At 45.0% G+C, this 18780-nt stretch overlaps 1 protein-coding gene across 2 annotated transcripts in view; it reads left to right on the top strand.

The window, feature by feature from the left end:
• The first annotated feature begins 418 nt into the window (after window positions 1–418).
• Window positions 419–18780, top strand: part of ITGA9 (integrin subunit alpha 9) — a 519026-nt gene continuing 500664 nt past the window's right edge. For both annotated transcript variants that reach the window (XM_056520347.1, XM_056520346.1), the window contains exon 1: window positions 419–743. In XM_056520347.1, the coding sequence (XP_056376322.1) occupies window positions 559–743 (185 nt within the window). In that variant the 5' untranslated portion in view covers window positions 419–558. The remainder of the gene's footprint in view (window positions 744–18780) is intronic.

Raw genomic sequence — 18780 nt, 5'->3', positions numbered from 1 at the left:
AGAAACTTTGACATGTCAATCAGACCTGTCAAAAGTTGTTTAAGCAGCGGGTCTTAAGACTGAGACCTGCTGTGATTGTTAATGAAAGGCGGGAAAGTGGGCGGCCGCATCCCGCCCTGTAATGAGGATCGCGGCGGGTCCAAGGAGTGAGGCTCCTCTGTATAAATAATACTAATCTGATGAAATTCTAGAGATGGTACCTAGAAGCTTCCTCAATCACTTCTGATTTTCCAGTCTATTCATAGAAAGTGTTTCATGTCTGTAAATTGTAAATCTGAGCCTGTAGAGATTCCAGTGTATGCGCATCCTATGGGGATGAATAGAGTACAGTACATCATCCTGCACTACCTCATAACGTACACTAGATGGCGTGGGCCGCAGTAGTTTCCAGAGAAGTGTTTTCAGAGTTCTGCACTCCTCCACTCCCTGGACTCAGCAGTGTGCCCCGTAGTGCTGGTGAGAGGAGCCAGCTGAGTAGTCGCCCTCTCGCTACAGCTTTGCCCCCTGGAGACTGTACATAGTTGGCATCACTTTTCTGGAGTTGGTATCTGACACGGGATGATGGCTGCAGGACCCGGGTGCGCGGCTGGCAGGAGTGCCTATGAAGTGCTGCTGGGGCTGGTGACCGTCAGCCTGGTGTGTGCCTACAATATAGATCTGGATCACCCTGTGCTCTTCCAAGGTCCTAATGGCTCTTTCTTCGGCTATGCGGTTCTGGAGCATTACCATGACGACACGAGATGGTAAGATCACTGGACCTCACTGCAGACCTGGGCATCCCTAGGGCACATGCCATAGTACTGGAGGGCACACTGACTGTAGAATGAACTACCCTAGGACACATGGCATAGTACTGGAGGGCACACTGACTGTAGAATGAACTACCCTAGGACACATGCCATAGTACTGGAGGGCACACTGACTGTAGAATGAACTACCCTAGGGCACATGCCATAGTACTGGAGGGCACACTGACTGTAGAATGAACTACCCTAGGGCACATGCCATAGTACTGGAGGGCACACTGACTGTAGAATGAACTACATTAGGGCACATGCCATAGTACTGGAGGGCACACTGACTGTAGAATGAACTACCCTAGGACACATGCCATAGTACTGGAGGGCACACTGACTGTAGAATGAACTACCCTAGGGCACATGCCATAGTACTGGAGGGCACACTGACTGTAGAATGAACTACCCTAGGGCACATGCCATAGTACTGGAGGGCACACTGACTGTAGAATGAACTACCCTAGGGCACATGGCATAGTACTGGAGGGCACACTGACTGTAGAATGAACTACCCTAGGACACATGCCATAGTACTGGAGGGCACACTGACTGTAGAATGAACTACCCTAGGGCACATGCCATAGTACTGGAGGGCACACTGACTGTAGAATGAACTACCCTAGGGCACATGCCACAGTACTGGAGGGCACACTGACTGTAGAATGAACTACCCTAGGGCACATGCCATAGTACTGGAGGGCACACTGACTGTAGAATGAACTACCCTAGGGCACATGCCATAGTACTGGAGGGCACACTGGCTGTAGAATGAACTACCCTAGGACACATGCCATAGTACTGGAGGGCACACTGACTGTAGAATGAACTACCCTAGGACACATGCCATAGTACTGGAGGGCACACTGACTGTAGAATGAACCACCCTAGGACACATGCCATAGTACTGGAGGGCACACTGACTGTAGAATGAACTACCCTAGGGCACATGCCATAGTACTGGAGGGCACACTGACTGTAGAATGAACCACCCTAGGACACATGCCATAGTACTGGAGGGCATACTGACTGTACAATGAACTACCCTAGGACACATGCCATAGTACTGGAGGGCACACTGACTGTAGAATGAACTACCCTGGGACACATGCCATAGTACTGGAGGGCACACTGTAGAATGAACTACCCTAGGGCACATGCCATAGTACTGGAGGGCACACTGACTGTAGAATGAACCACCCTAGGACACATGCCATAGTACTGGAGGGCACACTGACTGTAGAATGAACTACCCTAGGGCACATGCCATAGTACTGGAGGGCACACGGACTGTAGAATGAACTACCCTAGGGCACATGCCATAGTCTGGAGGGCACACTGAATGTAGAATGAACTACCCTAGGACACATGCCATAGTACTGGAGGGCACACTGACTGTAGAATGAACTACCCTAGGGCACATGCCATAGTACTGGAGGGCACACTGACTGTAGAATGAACTACCCTAGGACACATGCCATAGTACTGGAGGGCACACCGACTGTAGAATGAACTACCCTAGGGCACATGCCATAGTACTGGAGGGCACACCGACTGTAGAATGAACTACCCTAGGACACATGCCATAGTACTGGAGGGCACACCGACTGTAGAATGAACTACTCTAGGGCACATGCCATAGTACTGGAGGGCACACTGACTGTAGAATGAACTACCCTAGGGCACATGCCATGGTACTGGAGGGCACACTGACTGTAGAATGAACTACCCTAGGGCACATGCCATGGTACTGGAGGGCACACTGTCTGTAGAATGAACTACCCTAGGACACATGCCATAGTACTGGAGGGCACACTGACTGTAGAATGAACTACCCTAGGGCACATGCCATAGTACTAGAGGGCACACTGACTGTAAATGAACTACCCTAGGACACATGCCATAGTACTGGAGGGCACACTGACTGTAGAATGAACTACCCTAGGACACATGCCATAGTACTGGAGGGCACACTGACTGTAGAATCAACTACCCTAGGGCACATGCCATAGTACTGGAGGGCACACTGACTGTAGAATGAACTACCCTAGGACACATGCCATAGTTCTGGAGGGCACACTGACAGTAGAATGAACTACCCTAGGACACATGCCATAGTACTGGAGGGCACACTGACTGTAGAATGAACTACACTAGGGCACATGCCATAGTACTGGAGGGCACACTGACTGTAGAATGAACTACCCTAGGGCACATACCATAGTTCTGGAAGGCCACACTGACTGTAGAATGAACTACCCTAGGGCACATGCCATAGTACTGGAGGGCACACTGACTGTAGAATGAACTACCTTAGGACACATGCCATAGTACTGGAGGGCACACTGACTGTAGAATGAACTACCCTAGGACACATGCCATAGTACTGGAGGGCACACTGACTGTAAAATGAACTACCCTAGGGCACATGCCATAGTACTGGAGGGCACACTGACTGTAGAATGAACTACCCTAGGGCACATGCCATAGTACTGGAGGGCACACTGACTGTAGAATGAACTACCCTAGGGCACATGCCATAGTACTGGAGGGCACTCACTGTAGAATGAACTACCTTAGGGCACATGCCACAGTACTGGAGGGCACACTGACTGTAGAATGAACTACCCTAGGACACATGCCACAGTACTGGAGGGCACACTGACTGTAGAATGAACTACCCTAGGACACATGCCATAGTACTGGAGGGTACACTGACTGAAGAATGAACTACCCTAGGACACATGCCATAGTACTGGAGGGCACACTGACTGTAGAATGAACTACCCTAGGACACATGCCATAGTACTGGAGGGCACACTGTAGAATGAACTACCCTAGGGCATATGCCATAGTACTGGAGGGCACACTGACTGTAGAATGAACTACCCTAGGATACATGCCATAGTTCTGGAAGGCACACTGACTGTAGAATGAACTACCCTAGGGCACATGCCATAGTACTGGAGGGCACACTGACGGTAGAATGAACTACCCTAGGGCACATGCCATAGTACTGGAGGGCACACTGACTGTAGAATGAACTACCCTAGGACACATGCCATAGTTCTGGAAGGCACACTGACTGTAGAATGAACTACCCTAGGGCACATGCCATAGTACTGGAGGGCACACTGACTGTAGAATGAACTACCCTAGGGCACATGTCATAGTACTGGAGGGCACACTGACTGTAGAATGAACTACCCTAGGGCACATGCCATAGTTCTGGAAGGCCACACTGACTGTAGAATGAACTACCCTAGGGCACATGCCATAGTACTGGAGGGCACACTGACGGTAGAATGAACTACATTAGGGCACATGCCATAGTACTGGAGGGCACACTGACTGTAGAATGAACTACCCTAGGGCACATGTCATAGTACTGGAGGGCACACTGACTGTAGAATGAACTACCCTAGGGCACATGCCATAGTTCTGGAAGGCCACACTGACTGTAGAATGAACTACCCTAGGGCACATGCCATAGTACTGGAGGGCACACTGACGGTAGAATGAACTACATTAGGGCACATGCCATAGTACTGGAGGGCACACTGACGGTAGAATGAACTACCCTAGGGCACATGCCATAGTACTGGAGGGCACACTGACTGTAGAATGAACTACCCTAGGGCACATGCCATAGTACTGGAGGGCACACTGACTGTAGAATGAACTACCCTAGGACACATGCCATAGTACTGGAGGGCACACTGTAGAATGAACTACCCTAGGGCATATGCCATAGTACTGGAGGGCACACTGACTGTAGAATGAACTACCCTAGGATACATGCCATAGTTCTGGAAGGCACACTGACTGTAGAATGAACTACCCTAGGGCACATGCCATAGTACTGGAGGGCACACTGACGGTAGAATGAACTACCCTAGGGCACATGCCATAGTACTGGAGGGCACACTGACTGTAGAATGAACTACCCTAGGACACATGCCATAGTTCTGGAAGGCACACTGACTGTAGAATGAACTACCCTAGGGCACATGCCATAGTACTGGAGGGCACACTGACTGTAGAATGAACTACCCTAGGGCACATGTCATAGTACTGGAGGGCACACTGACTGTAGAATGAACTACCCTAGGGCACATGCCATAGTTCTGGAAGGCCACACTGACTGTAGAATGAACTACCCTAGGGCACATGCCATAGTACTGGAGGGCACACTGACGGTAGAATGAACTACATTAGGGCACATGCCATAGTACTGGAGGGCACACTGACTGTAGAATGAACTACCCTAGGGCACATGTCATAGTACTGGAGGGCACACTGACTGTAGAATGAACTACCCTAGGGCACATGCCATAGTTCTGGAAGGCCACACTGACTGTAGAATGAACTACCCTAGGGCACATGCCATAGTACTGGAGGGCACACTGACGGTAGAATGAACTACATTAGGGCACATGCCATAGTACTGGAGGGCACACTGACGGTAGAATGAACTACCCTAGGGCACATGCCATAGTACTGGAGGGCACACTGACTGTAGAATGAACTACCCTAGGGCACATGCCATAGTACTGGAGGGCACACTGACTGTAGAATGAACTACCCTAGGACACATGCCATAGTACTGGAGGGCACACTGACTGTAGAATGAACTACCCTAGGACACATGCCATAGTACTGGAGGGCACACTGACTGTAGAATGAACTACCCTAGGTTACATGCCATAGTACTGAAGGGCACACTGACTGTAGAATGAACTACCCTAGGGCACATGCCATAGTACTGGAGGGCACACTGACTGTAGAATGAACTACCCTAGGACACATGCCATAGTACTGGAGGGCACACTGACTGTAGAATGAACTACCCTAGGTTACATGCCATAGTACTGGAGGGCACACTGACTGTAGAATGAACTACCCTAGGGCACATGCCATAGTACTGGAGGGCACACTGACTGTAGAATGAACTACCCTAGGGCACATGCCATAGTACTGGAGGGCACACTGACTGTAGAATGAACTACCCTAGGACACATGCCATAGTACTGGAAGGCCACACTGACTGTAGAATGAACTACCCTAGGGCACATGCCATAGTACTGGAGGGCACACTGACTGTAGAATGAACTACCCTAGGACACATGCCATAGTACTGGAGGGCACACTGACTGTAGAATGAACTACCCTAGGTTACATGCCATAGTACTGGAGGGCACACTGACTGTAGAATGAACTACCCTAGGGCACATGCCATAGTACTGGAGGGCACACTGACTGTAGAATGAACTACCCTAGGGCACATGCCATAGTACTGGAGGGCACACTGACTGTAGAATGAACTACCCTAGGACACATGCCATAGTACTGGAGGGCACACCGACTGTAGAATGAACTACCCTAGGGCACATGCCATAGTACTGGAGGGCACACTGACTGTAGAATGAACTACCCTAGGACACATGCCATAGTACTGGAAGGCCACACTGACTGTAGAATGAACTACCCTAGGGCACATGCCATAGTACTGGAGGGCACACTGACTGTATACTGGGCTCCCCTAGGGCACATGCCACAGTTCTGGAGGGCACACTGACTGTAGAATGAACTACCCTAGGGCACATGCCATAGTACTGGAGGGCACACTGACTGTACACTGGGCTCCCCTAGGGCACATGCCATGAAGGACACACTGAGGCATACTGTCTCCATCACTTGTGTAACTCATCATATTATTAGGTATCATATATGTGACATGACGTCTCACCACATTATCAATTGACATAACTGAAATCATAAAATATTGTAATAAGAAATATGGAGCAGTTTATGGAAGGACAACCCTTGTCTTCTAATAAATATTCTTTTCTAATTTCATGTGGGGACATCCTGGTTACTCATTACTCTTGTATGGGATACCCAGGTGCCTTTCCTGTTATACTAGATTTTTTAGGTGCCAGGCTACTCAATGTTACTGATAAATAAAGTGAATTGAATGGAACACGTGGTCCCCGGGAGCAGAGGTCGGGGACTGTAGTTTTAGGACAGCAATGATTTCTACCTGAGAAGCCATAGGGGTGGCATGGCTACGTCACTGTGGAGGAATAGAGTGCATGTTTCATTTAACTTTCTATACAGTTGGAGAGTCCATGTTGAGGGCTTTTTGTCTGTAGGGATCGTGTGTATGGTCAGTGATGTGATTTCTTACTATCTATGTGCTGTATTCACACTGATGGTGCGGTGTGTGAGGAGTTGTGTAGCATCTCTCCTGTGTTCTCCCCCTCCGCCCACTGCCTCAGGCTTTGCTCCTAAAGTTGTGGGAATTTTCTGCTTTCAGCTCTTCCAGTTGGTCCTTGTCTTATTACTGGGACTTTCTCAGAAGAATGTTCTCTGTTAGTGCTGGGTGTGGGAACACCTCTCATCATAAGGAAGCACTTAGTTCTACTTTTACCAGCATGACAGGGAAACTATATGAGTGCAGTAACAGTGACATAAAGAAGAGTAAGTGGCCGGGTCAGCACCCCCTTCCTAGAGCAATGGTAGCAGCGGAGGGTCAGAGTTTATAAAAATATACAGGGAACACCCCCCCCCCTAATCTTAACAGTAGGGTATAAGGCAAAAGCAGGCAGCAGGGAGTGGGCTACGCTAGGCTGCTCGTGACCTATAACTGGCAGGGGGTGCACAGAACTGCAGAGGGAGGTTGGCATCTGCACCGGGCTCTGAAGTATGTACAGTATATGTGGGCACTACACTAATATCATGCATGCACTAATAGAAAAGAAAATCATAGCCCAGAATGACATAACAATGTATACTTATAAATGTCTCCCTTCATAAAGAAACAGATGAAATATTTGGTAACAATAGCTAAAAGGGCACAGGCTCTACTGTCCTCTAGACCCCTCTTACAGTAGATTACTGACCTAAATAATAGAAAAGGATTGCCCTCACTGTTACTACCATGTACCCCTAAAATGACGGACTAAAGGCGCTGTGCCTGTACAGTGAAGTTATGGAGAGACACCCCTAAATATCACCATAGAACATTTTTGTATGATCAATTGCCTTAAACATAACACTATTATTGGTATGGGCCACTTTACTAGATGTGATGCTAATAATAATCCAGACATTGCTGCCTGTGTATGTGCACTGCACACAGGGGTTTATCATGGCGTCTGTGAGAGAAGCCCTTGTCTTGCAGATGACTAGAAGATCCACTCCAGGTTTCTAAAAAGGCATATACTTTATTTCACATCACAGATAGAATACAAAGGAATATACCGTATTATTAAGTGTGAACACACGCCATCAAAGGCATTCATCCACACTTAATGCCGCATGTGTTTGTATTCTAACTGTGACAGGAAATAAAGTTTATGCCTTTTTAAAAACCTTAACCTTCCTGGATTGGAGTGGATCTACTAGTTCTGATTTATGCTGGATTGGACCTTCTAGTTGCTACTTGGACTTTGGTTGGAATGGTGGGTCTGTGCTAGAGGCAAAGGCTATACATTCATCAGTTGGGGCCTGTGCTGGATTTACTGCTCATGTGAGTTTACTTGTTCTTGTAAGTGACAGGGAAGGGACATGTCACTGCATGAGACTTCATGGCAGCCCTGTAAAATGGACTTGATGCACGCGACTGTATTTCAGCTCAAATTATGCAGAGCTCTAGTGCTTGTCCATAGAAGTCTATGGGTCAGCATTATACCACTGTGTGCCTGTTAAATCACGCCATCTTCCTTTAGATTGTGGTGAGCTTGTGGGGAAGTAGGGTAGGAAGGGTGTAGCTGTGCAGTGATGAAAGGGTGTTGAATTAACCCTTAACTGTCGTGACGCCAGGGTGAGGGTTCTTCCTCTCTATATATATATATATCCTACCGCCACCCGTCCCAGGAACGATAGGGAGGAATAAAGGATTGCCCACAACCGGAGGTTTAGTAAACTGGAAATAACTTTACTGCAACGTTTATGCAGGTTAATAGTAGTAACAGTCTTTACAGAGGACCAGACTCACAGTTCCTCACAGTTGGTTGGGACCTTGTAGGGATTAAGCTCTGAGGCTTGCTTTATGCTGTTCCACTGAATTTAGGGTTTGGTTTTAGGTTCAGTAGTCACGTAGATTTAGGATTGAGTTTAGTTGAACTCATGGTTTGGTATTCGGCTGAAGTGAGCAGGCTTCAGGCCTAAGTTCTCTTGCAAAACTGCACAGAGCTCCGCTCGCTGTCATATCCCAAGGGAAAGAGAACAATGATTGGGTAACAGAGCCCTTATATGGCAAAGGGCAGACTCATAGCTTATTGGTTCCCACCAACTGTCAGTCCTTTCACAGAGCATTGTGGTACATCATGTGACCCACTCAGGTGACCTGGAAGGTCCTTAAGCTTAACCTTAACAGTAGGCTTAGTAGTCATGTGACCTAAGGTCCTGGAAGTACTATACAGATATATAAATTATATACAATTATATACACCAAACATGTAAAATTAAAGTAGGAAGAGGTGACTAAGGGTTATCCCACTAGGAGGATCCTACCGGTACGCAGGAACTCTGACTTTTTGGGACTTACCACACAAGGTACGGTACAACGTACAAGATGCTGTATTATGACAACATACTCTACTAAAGGATTAACTTTTACACCTTCCTGCCCAGTGATTATTGCATTATAGCTGCTGTGCTATTCATAGGAGCTTCTGAAGGGTATGCAAAAGTGATGACATGGGAACAGTGCTTGTGCCATGAATTGTGGTTGCTGGCGCGATTATACACCCAACAATCCGCTCTATCAACTGAGGTTGGAGATGATTCTTATCCTGATTGTTTAAAGCCCAACTGTCATGAGGTATGGAGCATATAACCTAACCACAATGTGTGTATGGTGTGTAAAATATGTCTGCAGCCTTTCTTTTATCCCTCTTATTGCGGCTTTTATTAGCTCAAAAAACACTTTTATATGCAGCCATTGACAGTCAGATAGGTTTGGCCAGGGTTCGCTATGCCCCGTGGCCATCAAGCCTATCCCCTGTACACCAGCGCTGGGACCACTGTGTGATTGACACAAAGGCCCCTTATCGTTCGTATGTAAGCGCCGACATTTCTTTACAGAGCGCGAGTGCTCACTTTCACTGTCTGACACCTCTGTGCGCCTTCTCTTCTAACTTCTCCCCGTGCGGGAGATGCGCTGGACTCTTCTGCATTCATTAGAGGGAGAGAGCGCTCACTGTGTGCCTCCAGTATTGCCCGGGAGCACGGACGTGTCAGACAGAGCGCTCACTCTGTAAAGAAATGTCGGTGAGCGCTTACATATGAAAGATAAGGGGCACATGCGTCTGGAGCTGTGTGTCAATCACACAGCGGTCCCGCCACCGATGTACAGAGGATAGGCGTGGCGGCCGCGGTGCATAGCGAACCCCGCCACGCCTATCCGACTGTCAGTGGCTGCGTATAAAAGTGTTTTTGAGCTAATAAAAGCCATAATAAGAGGGATAAAAGCAAGGCTGCAGACACATTTTACACACCATACACACACTGTGGTTAGGTTATATGCTCCAAACCTCATGACAGTTGCGATTTAAATGAAGTCTGTCAGCTGTATTTGCTGCTTAAAGCTGCCAATATTGTTGGATAACTGTAGGGTATAAAATCAAACTCATTTTTCTGGAGCTAATGGTGGTTGCAAGACATATAATATTGCCTTTCTATTTTTCAGCCAAGTGTCAAGGAGGTGGGGCTGTACTGCTCAGGTATCACAGCCTGTCACCCCCTTACTCGCCCTCACCAGCCCCTTCTTGACTATTTTACATGGCTCTGTAGATCAGTCAAAGAGGGGCTGCAAGGAGGCATGCTAGGCCATGACACTTGAGCAGCTTGGCCCGTCTCTTTGAGAAATAATAAGAAGATTTAAGTTAAGATAGTTTTGCACCCACTATTAGCTCCAGCGAAGGGGCAATTTGTGTTTATGCTCTTCACGCGTATACTTTGCAATGGGGAGATCTGGTGCAAATTTCACAACTATTCACTTGAAGGGGTCTGCACTCAATCCGCAAATTTGCCACTATCGCAGATTTTCGCCAGACCTATTCAAGTGAATCCCGCTGCGAGCTATTAACATGTGAACGTACCCTTATAAATGGTGTGATACACTGCAATAGCAAAGTGTGGAAGTTAATTCCAGAAGCATCAAACGATTGCCTAGACAAGTGGTACTCAAGAGTGTTGTAAAAAGAAGATCAATAAAGTTTATCATCCATACCTACCCAAAGCTATCATATTATTTATTTTGAACAGTGAACTCCATAAAAAGAAAAGGTCAGAATTACAGATTTTTTGTTAATTCTGCTGCCTAAAAAAACCCTCTATAATGGAGGTTGTGACCAGCAGTACTTGGGAGCAGTTTTGCTTTTGCAGAGCTCCATAACTTTAATGCTTTTGCAGTTACTCTTTTCACCAATGAAGTAAGACAAGCTTACAGTGCCTGGTTCTCTGCATCGCCACCGATTACCGGATGACTTTACAACTTATTAAATTTGCTTACCCAAGCTCTATTGGACTTGGATCTGCCCTACTCCTTTGTAGCCTACTACCAGAGGAGACTGGTTCATTTTCTGCTGTGCAGCAATCTTGGCCTACAGCTTCTGTAGGGGCTTCCTCACTCCATCATCCTATTCTCCCTAAAGAAAGTAGCAGGGCAGTGTTTCATTTTATGTGACAGTTTCAACTCACTAGTCTTCCTCTGACATCATGCGCCAGCATAACTTTCCGCTAGTTTTTTTCTTTTTTGGACTTTACCGGTGCATCATGGTCTACCATGAAGAAAAATGCTAGTTGGTTGCTTGTTGCTACAAGCAAAGGAAAATCATACCAGCGCTTCTGTTATGTATATCAAAGATGGCTACTTTATTCAAATCATCCAAACAGCATAAAATGCAACAAAAGGCAACACCGATGCATTTTAGGCACATCCGGCCCATAGTCAAGAGCTGGATGTTCCTGAAATGTGTTACCCGTGCTTTGTCTTTTGCTGTCTGAAAATTTTGAATAAAGAAGTCATCTTTAACAGTATATATAAGAAGTCTAAATGCCAGGTTTGTGTGATGTCAAAGAATGAGACAAAGATAAATCATGTAAGAACTTTTTCTACCTTCAATGTGACCTATAACAGGAACAATTCAATTGCAAAATAAACTGAAATCTTTTAGGGGGAAAGAGAAAAAAAAATAACACGCTCTAACCTAGTTGCATAAATGTGCACACCCATAAACTAATAATACAGCAACAAGTATTGTTGGGTAGGAATCTATAAGCTTGGCACATCTTGACATAGAAATATTTGCCACTCTCGTGAAAGAGCTCCAAATCTCTCAGATTGTGAGGACGTCTCCTTGCACAGCCCTCCTCAGATCACCCCACAGATGTTCATTTGGATTAAGATCTGGGCTCTGGCTGGGCCATTCTACTAAATTAATCTTATGGTGACGCCATGGTTTTGTGGATTTAGATGGGTGATTTGGGTTGTTGTCATTAGCTGCATATTCAAAGTGCTGCTATTATGAGTGCATTGAAGATATGTTGCAGAGATAGTCAGGAGGTAGGCTGGAGGTGGATACAATCTAAAAAAGGTAAGATTTGTTTGTTTTAAATTTTCTCCTCTTTAAAATGGCAGACTTGGTTCAGTGCGGGAACTGTTGTGCATTTATTTCATGTTCCACTCTTTGGGGGTTTGGATGCTGTCAGATCTTTAGACAGTTCTCCTTACTGCAGCAGGAAATAGCATTTTTTAAATCTGAGATGTTTAAATTATCTGTTAAACAAACTCAGGCTTGGACTGCTGCAATGCCACTGCCACAGAGGACCCCTAGAAATGGTTGATGGGTTACTGTAGGTTCTGGAAGACTTAGAGTTGTGGATAGAAGACATGTTTCACAGTCTGTGGTTCTCCATAATTCATTTGAAGCACTCTCAGAATGTAAGGGCAAAATCGATATTGGCTCAAGCACAAAGGGTGATGAACCATCGACTCCTATGTCTAATGTATGCAAGACTGCAGCCAAGGACAAAAAAGATAAAGTGAAGTCTGAAAGTAAGCAGCTGTTGCTGGGTGATTCAATCATAAGAAGTGTGGAGCTTAAGGAAATGGTTTTGTGAGATGTCTCCCTGGTGCTACTGCTAGAAGAGATAGAAGACATATTCTTAATATTGTTAAGCAAGCAAAGCAGGAAGGGGACATGGATGTTCTTGTCCATCTTAGGGCAAATGATCTGGCTTGCAATAAAGTTTCAAAGGTGAAGGGATCTTTTATCACACTCGGTAATGGTGTACAGGATTTTGCATCCACTGTTTCATTTTCTGAAGTTCTGCCTGTGCATAATGTTCAGAATGATAGGCAGAGGCGCATTAAGGAGTTCAACTTATGGCTTAGTAAATGGTGTCAAGAGCAAGAATTTGGCTTTGTGTCTCATGATAGCTCTACTTGGAATAGAAAGGAACTGTACAAAAAGATGGTTTTCATCTTTCTCTCAAAGGAACAAATGTACTCAGTGAACTCAAGAGTATTTAAACTAGGAGGGGGGCAAAAGAGTGAAAATCCATGAGTCAAATTGCCCTCTAAAACAATGCCAGAACATGTCAGTAGCACAGAGGTTAAGAAATGACAAGTTCAGAGTCCTGACTACAAATGCTCACAGTTTAGGTAATACAATTAATGATCTTGGATCAATAATGGCATCTGAGAATGTAGATTTAGTGGCTGTTACTGAGACATGGTTTAATGAAAGTAATGACTGGGACATAACCATACCAGAGTACTCTTTATACAGAAGAGACAGAGAAGGCAAGAAAGGAGGAGGAGTGTCCCTGTATGTGAAAAATAGCATAAAATCTAAGCTAATACAAGTTAGTAGGCCAACATAGAGTCAGTTTGGGTTACATTGCAGTTTGGTAATAATATAACTCGTGTAGGTGTGATATATAGACCATCTGGCCAAGTTAAAGAATTGGTTGAGGAGCCAACCCGGAGGGAGGCCATTTTTGATTTGGTATTCACAAATGGGGATTTGGTATATGATGTTATTGTAGGTGAAAGCTTGGGATTTAGTGATCACCAGTCAGTGTGGTTTAATATAAGAACAGTGAAGGAGTCACACCACACAAAAACAAAAGTTTTAGATTTTAGAAAAACAGACTTTTCAAAAATGAGATTTGTCATAAATGAGTCCCTATCAGACTGGAATGGATTACATGGAGTCCCGGAGAAATGGGACTACTTAAAAGACGCATTATTGAAGGCCACAGAAAATTGCATTAGACTTGTCAGTATAAGCAGAAAAAGGAAGAGACCACTGTGGTACTCAGCAGAAGTGGCCAAAATCATAAAAAACTGAAATCTAGCATTTAGTGATTCTAAAAAAAAACAGAGCAATGAAGATAGGGAAATCTACAAGATTAGGCTCCACTCTGACTAAGGCTCTGGTTCCAGGTAAAGAAAAACAGTCCCACGGCATGATGTGGACACCACCATGCTTCACTAAGGGCGTGGTGTTCTTTGGGTGATGTGCAGTGCTGTTTTTTAGCCAAACATACCTTTTGTATTTATGGCCAAAAAGTTCATGCTTGGTTTCATCAGACCATAACACATTATCCCACGTGCTTTTGGGGGACTTGATTTATTTTTTTTGCTAACTTCCTTCGGGCTTGGATGTTTTTCTTTGTAAGAAAAGGCTTCTGTCTTGCCACCCTACCCCATTGTCCTTTTATATGAAGAATACAGGAGATTGTTGTCACATGTAGCACACAGCCAGTACTTGCCAGAAATTTCTGCAGTTCCTTTGATGTTGCAGTAGGTCTTTTGGAAGCTGACCAGTTTCCTTTCAGACTTTTCATCAATTTTGGATGGACATTTAAATCTTGATAATGTCTCTGTTGTGCCATATTTTCTCCACTTGTTGATGACTGTCTTCACTGTGGTCCATAGTATATCTATTGCTTAAAAAAATTATTTTGTACTCTTCTCCTGACTCTTTCATATCTTTCAACAATGAGATCCCTCTGATGCTTTGAAAGCTCTCTGTGGACCATGGCTTTTGCTCTGAGATACAAGAGGAAAATGTCAACTGAACTTTATTTGTGATTTGTGAGTCACTTTAAAGGTGTATTCCGGGCAAAAATATAAGATGTCTGATCGCGGGGGGCCTGTCGTCTGGGACCCCCCGTGATCTCCCTGCAGCACCCGCATTCTATGTGGGAACTGCGTCTCCAGTTTTGGAAACCTCCGGGTTTACGGGACTGGTGACGTGACGTCATGCCCCCTCCATTCATGTCTATGGGAGGGGGCATGACGGTCATGGGCATTGTCAGAAACAGAATCTTTTCGAAAGTTGTACATCTTGGGAATACATTAATCCTTTTAATATACTTCATAAAAATATTAGCCCCTTTTAATAGAAATCATGGCTTATAAAAAAAAAAGACCACTAGAAGTCCCCGTGCCATCCAAAACGTGGTCTTGTCTGGCTGCTGAATCAACTTTGCACAAGCTGAAGACACAGGCTGGGACAAAGTCCAGGAAGTGAGATTGAGATTAGCACTCCTCTGTGCTCACTCTTGTCCTATCAGACTCCTGTCTGAAAACAGAGAGAAAGGAGTTACAGATTGGATTAAAAAAAACAGAAAATAAGACTCATGGAGGAAGTAAATGCATGGTGAGTGAGGGCGAGCTCAGTGCTTGCCTTGGACTTGCCAAATATAGATGCTAGACACGTAAAAAGACATGTAAGGCTGCATTCACACCACGTTTTTTTACATACGGGTGCCGGATCCGTACCCCAGCCGGATCAGCCCATGACTCCATTTACTTTAAGGAGCCGACCGGAGTCAAACGGTGACTCCGGTCAGCTCAGTTTTGACCCGTATGCGCTTTTGGACCGGACCTAAAACCATAGTATCACATTAAGGGCTTGTTCACACGGGCGGATCCACAGCATATTTTACGCTGCGGATCCGCCGACGATGGACCCCTACTATGTGTCTCGGATGTGCCTGCGGCAGCTCTGACCAAGCACATCTGAGGCACACTGTAGGGGTCCATCGTCCATGCTGTGGATCTGCCCATGTGAACGAGACTTAAAGGTGTAAAAAGTTCAGTATGTATACTTTGTTATCACCACTGCATATTCACAACTATGTGATGGAATCCCATTTCTCTGCTTCTGGGTGATGCTGTAAACAGGTATGTGATCAGCCCCCATCCCCTATAGCTACTTACAGGTTACTAATAAGCTGCATAACTAAGTCCCATCATACCTGTAATATGGGGCTGTAGATAGGCACCATACAGGGTACATGGAGCATACCCAGCACTGTAGTAGACAACTTGAGGACTGCTTGTGTCGCTATACAGACTCCATATTGTTGGAATCAATGTCTTGTGTCTCACTACTAACATCACTGCTCATTGCATCCATGTTAGCACAGCATTTCATCAAATAGAATCATTTATACAAAAATGCAGATCTCCTCTTCTCACTGGCCTTTCTTTTGTTTGCATAGGTTATCCTGCATCCAATATTTTCCCTTCCTTTTTCCTGCAGGACATGGAGTACTGATAACACCCTATATTCCTCTATCCAGCACCCTATCTAATGGCTATAGACAGAGTGTAGTGACTTGTAGCAGAACACCTGTTAGCATGCTTAGTATATATACTGTTTGTCTACCTACCCAGAATATCAATAACATTGGTGGAGGTTAAAATTCTAGTGGTATATTCGCATATGGCAGAAATTCTGTCAACCGATAATTCATTCCATACATGAGGATGGGGATGTTTCTATAGCATGTGCATGCTTCTCTGCAACAAATCTGCAAACTGTAAATTCACGTATCTGTAGTTAACCCCAATACGTTGTGACCCACCACCATTCATGTCCCACATGCAAGGATGCAGGACCTTGAGACTCTCTGTTCCTGTAGAATATCCTAAGGGCCGGTAGATTAGTATTTCTAGATTTCTAGAGGAAAGCCGCAGTTACACTTTCCAGCATGTACCGTTTCCCCATCATGACTGCAATTCAAGCTGGACTGGTGTGTGTTCACAGCTCCATCATATGAATCAGTCATGTTATGAATGCTTGCTTTGGACACAGAATAGCCAAAATCCATAGTTTACTATGACTATATAAACTGAACTCTCTCTGGCTCAGGCCTTGCCTGAGATATGAGAAGACAAGGAAGGAAAAAATTATCTGCAATGGAGACTCAGTAGTTCAGGCAGGTTTTACGTATAACAATCACATGTATTGATGTATACATATGAGGACAAAAATGCAAGACGCGTTTCGAGGGTAGCCTTCCTCTTTCTCAATTGCAAAATCTAAGAATATACAATACAGTGGGATTTAAAGAGCTAAAAAAAACGCCAAAACACCCCGGGTCAGGGGTTGGCTAGTACGAGATAAAACATAGTACGAGATAAAACTATAGTGTTAAAAGTGAGAAAAGGCATATATGGTTATAAAATATATAATAGCAGTGGTGATTTGTCAGTATGGATTTGTTCTAGTAAAGAGTTTGTGCCATTTCATTCATAAAATCAGGTAACCAATCACATGAATGGGCGGCCGTGACGTCATCTGTTGTGCGGGAGAATAGGTTTGAAGTTTTCTATTTATATAGTCACGCGCTTCAATGGTGACCAATTGGTGAAGACATCTTCAAATCCTGAGGGGCCAATAGTACCAATGCCGATGTAGATGACTGGATGCTAGGGTACTCCCTGTGCTTATTGGTTGGTACAAGTTCGTCTGTGTGACCAATCAGGAGCATGTCGACGCTGGAGGCGCCAGTCAGCCTTTTCAAAAACAAGCTATTCAGCCAATCAGATATTAGCTTTTGTTGTTCTAGTCTTAGTATTAGTACGTCTGGGGATACAGCAAGGTCAGCCACTCAGCTGTATCTTGTGATGTATACATCAATAAATGGGATTGTTATACGTAATACCTGCCTGAACTACCGAGTCGCCATAAGGCAGCGCCATTGCAGATAATTTTTTCCTTCCTTGTCTACTCATCGCTTTTGCCGACCTCTTCATTGAGTGTTCGGCCAGATCCTGCCGGCTGCAGCCTGAGACCGCTCGTCCGACCTCTTACGGAGGGTGACACACATTGACCAAGACCAACCCCAGGTGAGCAGATTCACAGCTGGGGTCCCTACGGTAATTTAAATATGCGAAGTGCTGTCCTCTCCTTCTTTTCTCTTTACCTATTACTTTGCCTGAGATATAACAGGACCTGGCTGGACAGCTCTGTAGATAACCTTCATAGCTGCGTGTACAAGGTCTCATATGGGATTTAGAGTGCTTTACACTTTCCATTCCTGTGTATATGCTTAAATGAAGAATGTAGGATAAAGCAGGCATCAGGGGCTAGGCTTGTGTGTGCATTGCATGTCATATGTGTCAGCCTTTCCTTTAGTGAATCCCTGTATACATAAGTAAAGTATATAGCCACAGAATCCTATATCCTTAAAAGGAATCTTCCTTTATAGAACATGATGTAATGTTGGGATATAACAAAAATGAATGCTTAATTTATAATCTTAATAAAAGCTTCTGAGCTCCAAACGGCTCCTATACATGGCAAAGCTGTGGTTGTGGAAACAACGACAGCAACACATTAAGGTGCTATGGGTTGCTACTGCAGATCCGTTGGCACTCCATGTCTAGGCTTGCCACCTTACTTGCAAAAAAAATGCCGACCATGCTAATTTGCATAATTTATTATATATGCGTGACATCACAGGATACATATTCTGGCCCCTATAACCTTTTTGATTTCTCCTTATACGGGCCTATATAAGGGGGTCTTTTTTTTGCACCCCGATCTGTAGTTTTTTATCACTTTTTTTAAATTAAATTCAGGAGTTGCATTTAGTTACTAACTACAACTCCTAGCATTCCCTGATACAGCCTGTGGCTCAGTAGCTGCTCCAAAGGAAAACTACAACT

Source organism: Hyla sarda, chromosome 5, assembly GCF_029499605.1.
Source record: "Hyla sarda isolate aHylSar1 chromosome 5, aHylSar1.hap1, whole genome shotgun sequence".
Lineage (NCBI taxonomy): Eukaryota > Metazoa > Chordata > Amphibia > Anura > Hylidae > Hyla > Hyla sarda.
Note: the sequence above shows the minus strand (reverse complement) of the source record. Positions and strands in the feature narration are given on the sequence as shown.